The sequence below is a fragment of the Cebus imitator genome, unplaced genomic scaffold (genome assembly GCF_001604975.1).
Source record: "Cebus imitator isolate Cc_AM_T3 unplaced genomic scaffold, Cebus_imitator-1.0 Scaffold384, whole genome shotgun sequence".
Lineage (NCBI taxonomy): Eukaryota > Metazoa > Chordata > Mammalia > Primates > Cebidae > Cebus > Cebus imitator.
Genome location: NW_016107699.1, coordinates 2,388,016 through 2,393,461, shown reverse-complemented (window position 1 = coordinate 2,393,461; position 5,446 = coordinate 2,388,016). Strand labels below are relative to the sequence as shown.

Below are 5,446 nucleotides of genomic sequence, written 5' to 3'. Positions count from 1 at the left end.
CCCTGCACCCCCTCCCCTGCACGATCACACACAGCCCTCTGGCCCATGCACACCTGCACTGAGCTTCAGTCTCAGCCCGCTCACACTTGCGCCTCCTCCATGGGCACACTTCCTACCACACACACCTCCCCTACCTCTGCACACAGCTCAGGCTACACACACTTCGCACACCATCTGAGTATCTTCGACACCCATTGCAACACTTGTCACAGAGCCCAGGGCCACAAGCACCCCATGGCACACACACTGCACCTCACACCCACCCTTGGCCACCAAGGCCCCACTCACAGCTTCCTGCTGCTCCTCACTGTCGCACACACATGCACCCGGCCCTGTGCACTGCCAGCTCCCCTCAGTAGGCCTGGTTCTAAGGACAGGCCCTGCCTCAGGCTCACTCAGAGCAGCAGGGAAGGCACAGTCACCTGCTTCCAGTTCTTCTCTCCGGGGATGGGGGAATGTTGGTCATGGATGTGCCTTTGGGAGCAAACTGTCCCCTCCGTTGAGCCCCGGGGAGTGTCCACAGCACCCAGGCTGCCACGGATGCATCACCGAGCACCGGGAGGACCTGGCGTGTGTTTATGTGTATTTTCATCAGAACTTTGCCTGTAGCTTCCTGGCCTTGCAGTCACATCCTCTCCTAAACCTAAACCCCACCCAGGCACCCACCCCTTCCCTAGGCGGGCGGGCGGGCAGTGGTGGTTCTTGCCCCGCCTGCCCCAGCTCTTCCTGTAGCTCTGAGTCAAGCGGCTCCTTCCTCTGGGGCCCGCCCCAACCCACCCAGGCACGGCACTTTCCTCTGTGCAGTGTGTGTGTGTGTGTGTTGGGGGCTGGGGGGGTGCTCAAAGGGGCAGGTTCCAGGGATAATGGGTGGGGTGTCCTCCTGGCACGGCGACCCCAGCCAGGGCCATCATGCATGTATGCCCGGAGGACAGGGCTGCACCGTCTGCAGTCTGCCTCCCAGTCAGCACTAGGGTTCACACTCAGGAGCCAAGGGGCCAGCTGGTGTGCGCCCCCATGCGTCTCTGACCTCTGACCCCAGGGTACGGGGCCTTCCGGAACTCCAAGCCAACCCCGGGGCTCCAACAGGGCTCTCTGGCCCTCTCCCTGACCCTCTCCCGGGCAGGGGCCCCCAGTGGTTGAGCAGTTGCTATGGCATCTTGTGGACCTTCCCTTCAGGCTGGGGTGCGAGGGCAGTGCGCCCTTTTCCAGATAAGGAGCAAACACAGCTGGCCGAGGCTCCTGGCTCAGAGCAGATGGGGGCAGACGGCCTCTCCGTTGTCACCACACGGACACCCCCAGGCTGACCTGGGACTCGAGACCCAGTGACTGCTGGCTGGTACTGCCCACGGAATCAGACAGGGGTCTCCTTTGGCCCCTGGCCCTGCCCTCAGTCGCATGGGGCTGGGAATCTCAGTCCCAGCCTGGCCCTGGCGGCCTCGCACTGCCCACCACGCTCTGCCGGGCACCCTGAGGTTCTTAGAAAGCGCCAGCTCCTCCCGCCCTCAGCCCCAGCCAGCGCCCTCGGTGTGCGCAGCGCCTGCAGCTTGAGGACGACTCCCCTGGAGCTCGGACACGCCGCCGCTCTGCTCCCCGCGCGTGCAGAGTCCCCGCGCCTGCCCTGAAGCGGGAACGTGCGCAAGAGGCTGCCGAGGGCCGCATCTCGCTCCCCTTTCCTGCGCCCTTCAGGTGCGGAGAGTGGAGGGACCGGGACACGCACGGGGGCGGCTCGGGGCGCTCGCCCGGGCACAGGCGCGCGGATGGCGGAAGCTCCACCCGGCGCCCGGCGAGCTCCGGCCCCAGCCTGACTCTAGGTCGCCCTCGGCGCCTTAGGACGTCTCGAGCCGGGATCCAGGCTTGGGGGACGGAGCTGGGACCCCCGCGCGCCTCGGCCCGCTCTGTCCTCCTGCGCGGGGGTCGGGCAGAGGAAAGGGCTCCCAGCCCCCTTCGCCCACGGTCCCTCCTTTCCCCAGGCCTGGAATGGGCCAGGACGCGGGCGAGCTCGGGCTTCCGGGCGACGCGGGAGCCTCCCTGGCTCCGAGCGGCTTCCTGAGAGACCGCGCCCAGGGACAAGCAGCGCCCCGGGCCCCCGACTCCAGGCCTGGAGCGGCCCTGGGAGGACAGCGGCCTCCACTCACCTTCGCGGGTCCGGTCGCACGGCCACTCACCTGCTGCCGCGACCTGGGGCTCGCGCGGGGCGGGGGCGGGGCAGCTCACCTGAGCCAGGTGCGCGGCGGCGACGGCCCCGGGGGCGGCAGCAGGTGCGGCCCCGCCCCGCAGTCAGGGCGGGGGCGGACCCAAGCGTCCCGCTCTGCGCCCAAGGCTGGCGCTGGAGGCGGTACCGCTGCCGGGGAGCCGCGGCCGCCGGGCCTGGGACCAGTGGTCAAACCAGCCCGACCAGTGCGCGGAGCCCCAGAGCCTTGGGGACGTTTCAGAGCTTCTCTCCTCTCCTCCAGGAAGCCTGTCCTGACCCCCACCCCACCAAGTGACCCCATGTTGTCTGTCACCCTCAGCACCCCAGGTGCAAGGAGGAGAGGACCCCCATAGGCATCCCTCCCTACCGGAGAAGGGCCAGGGCCTGAGGCTGCCCCTCACCTGCTTCCAGACCTTCCACACTGTGCCTTAGTTTCCCATCTATCCCTGAGGGCAGATATAATCCCCCGGGGACCCAGCAAGGCCAAGAAAGCAAGACAAACAGGTTTAATTTTATTACAGAAACTCCTGGCTGAAGGGAACAGGCCGGCGAGGTGGGCTCAGGTCACCTCCCAACACCCAGAATGGGGGCACGGCAGAATCTGGGGCCCAGAAGTCAGAAGCAGCCCAGGAAACTTGGCCCAGTTTTCCTGCCTTGTGGCTGCCTGAGAAGTCCCACTCCCAGTTCAGCGGGTACCCAGGGTCACCCAGAATTCAAGTCAGGATGTGCCAAGCTTGAGAGCCCCCACAGAGACGGAGCAGGTGGAACAGGCCGGCGGCTCACAGATGCCCTGAACAGACAGGGAGCTCCTGCAGCCCCCATGGACACAGCCTTCTGACAGCACCCCTCCCTCCACACGCAGCGGGAGGCCAGTGGGAGGTGTGCTGGTGCTGACACTGTCTCAGCTCCTGGGGGCCAGGGCCTCTGCACGGGCTCTGGCCCTACACATCTGTGCTCCTGGCGCTGAAGATGGAGGCTGCGGTGGGATGGGTGGGTGTCGGGGGCTGAGGGCCCGTCCGCATCCTGCCCAGCCTCTGCCTTTCCCTCATCTTCTCACACAGATGCTGGTACTTTCTCTCCAGAACGCTGTTCTTCACCGACTGCGGGACGTCAGGCACGAACCAGGCAGCAATGAGCTTGATGCACAAGGCCACGTGCTAGGAGCAGCACAGGAGAGGCCCAGCACTGTCAGGTGCCAGCCGGGATCCGGGTGCTCGGGGCCAGGGAGGAGGGCTGGAGAGAGAACTGCCCCAACCCACTCTGAGGCCTCTCCCGGTTCTCGCTCACCTCAAAGAGGATGACGAAGGCCAGGCGGATGGCCAGGAGGAACCAGAACTTCCTGGTGAGGGTGTAATGGCGGGGATGGCGGTAGTCCCTGTACCTGGGGAGAGGGAGCACCTGAGGTCAGGGGTCAGGAGTTCAGAGGGCATTCGTGGGGGAAAGGGAGTTCCAAACCTGCAGTGAGTCACGTTTTCTGAGCCCTTAATCCCATCAGGGTCCTGGAAGTCCTTGGTGTAGAAGACGGACAGGCTGTGGTTGACGTAGCCCGTGAGGCAGCTGGGGAGGGGGGAGAGGAGTGTGGGCGGGGGTGGGCTTCCAGGCGGCCCCTCCGGGCCCCAGGGTGCTTCTAGCCTGCATTATGGAGGCCACACCACAGACAGTCACCAGTGGGATGGGCCCCCGGGCCAAGCACATCTTCACATCCAGGGGGCTCGGGGGCCTGCGGGGACTCTGGACATCACCAGCCGCCTTCCCTGCCAAGGACTGACCCTGGGGACCCAGTCTGCAGTCTGGTGGCTCCTTGACATCAGAGGAGCCGGGTAAGTCAGACGAGGACACGCAGGCAGTCCTGGTCAGTTACTCCTGACCTTCAGCCCGGGGCCTGCAGGCCACCCCCGGCCCCAGCCTCACTGCAGTCCCGGGGTACCGGCAGATCCAGCCACTTCCAGGAGAGTCTGGGTCCCCCCCCCAGGCCCCCGGGGCTTGGCTGTGGCCGGACGTTTCTCCCAGGGGTCTCCAGATACTTGGAGGCCTCACTCGACTGTGGAGTTGGCTTCCTTCAGGCACGGGCTGTAGCGGTACTTGTAGACCACTCGAGGGATGAACTCAGATGTGAAGGCGATGACCATCCCATTGGCAATGACCGCTAGCACTCCGATGGTCTCCAGCACCTGGAGCCAGGTCCCTGCACAGGGCAGCGAGCAAGCGGCTAGACTCCTCCGGCCTCCCTTGGCCGGCTCTGCCCCCACCTGCCCACAAGGGGCCCTCCACGCCTCTATGCATGGCGTCCCATTGCAGCTCCAGGGCCACGGAATTCACTAGGAAGTCCCCAGCCCCACAGAGCATGGCCTCAGCTCTCCTGGCCCTACCCTGAGGTGGACAGCAAGGGACTCAGGAAGCCTCACCCCTCCACCTTCCTGAACTTCTCAGCTGCCCCCGAGCCCCTGCACCTCCTGGGTTCCCACCCCAGGGCAGGACCCCACAACCTGGGCTCAAGACTGGGGAACTCCCCAACACCCCTCCCCCATTCCCCAGGTCCAGCACTCCCCAACACCCCTCCCCCATTCCCCAGGTCCAGCACCCCAGCCCGGGTCACTCCCCTGCTAGCTGCCCTCTCAGCCTGGCCCATCTTGGGACATAGGCCAGCTGCTCTGCTCCTGCCCCAGCCACTGGCAGCATCTGGGTCCCCCTTGGGGGCATCAAGCCCCTCTGAGATCCTGACGGTTTGTGGTGGGGCCCTGCCCACTCTTGAGAACCCCCCACCCAGGCTCAATCCGCACCCCAGGCCTCTGGAGAAGGGCTGGGTCTGTCTGCGGGGTGAGATCGGAAAGATTATTTCAAGGAGAGCCCGGGGGCCAGAGGGAGGCCAACAGGCTGAGCTCAGCCTCGGTTCCCGCCCATGCTGCGCCCGTCGGGCCTGACCGATGTCCTTGGCTTTGCGGGGCACCAGGCGCCGCTGCAGCCGGACCATCTTGATGGCGTCCAGGCGGATCTCCACGAGGTTGCTGAAGAGCGCGAGCAGCGGCGCCAGCGGGAAGGCGGCCACGAAGATGGTGGTGAAGCCGTACTGGATCACTGCGGGGTGGGGGTCACGCTCGCGGGCGCCCCGCGATCATCTCCGTGGACCACCCCCCCGCAGCGCCCACGCGCCGTCCCCGGAACCCAGCCCCGCAGCGCCCCACGATCATCTCCGTGGGCCCAGCCCCTGCAGCGCCCACGTGCCGTCCCCGGGATCCCGCCCCGCAGCGCCCCACG

General features: G+C 66.3%; 2 protein-coding genes across 4 annotated transcripts in view; both read right to left on the bottom strand.

Annotated features, from left to right (window-relative positions):
- The window catches only part of SIGIRR (single Ig and TIR domain containing), a 7,379-nt gene extending 6,722 nt beyond the window's left edge, over positions 1 to 657 (bottom strand). Inside the window, exon 1 of the mRNA XM_037731158.1 lies at positions 423 to 657. The gene's annotated coding sequence lies outside the window, so the exon portion shown is untranslated. The remainder of the gene's footprint in view (positions 1 to 422) is intronic.
- A 2,025-nt stretch (positions 658 to 2,682) lies between these two features.
- The window catches only part of ANO9 (anoctamin 9), a 26,157-nt gene continuing 23,393 nt past the window's right edge, over positions 2,683 to 5,446 (bottom strand). For 2 of the 3 annotated variants that reach the window (XM_037731135.1, XM_037731133.1), the window contains 5 exons: positions 5,114 to 5,266; positions 4,229 to 4,376; positions 3,647 to 3,748; positions 3,479 to 3,572; positions 2,683 to 3,348 (listed from right to left, as the gene is read on the bottom strand). In XM_037731135.1, the coding sequence (XP_037587063.1) occupies positions 3,133 to 3,348; positions 3,479 to 3,572; positions 3,647 to 3,748; positions 4,229 to 4,376; positions 5,114 to 5,266 (713 nt within the window). In that variant the 3' untranslated portion in view covers positions 2,683 to 3,132. The remainder of the gene's footprint in view (positions 3,349 to 3,478; positions 3,573 to 3,646; positions 3,749 to 4,228; positions 4,377 to 5,113; positions 5,267 to 5,446) is intronic. The other variant, XM_037731134.1, reaches the window with a different exon arrangement.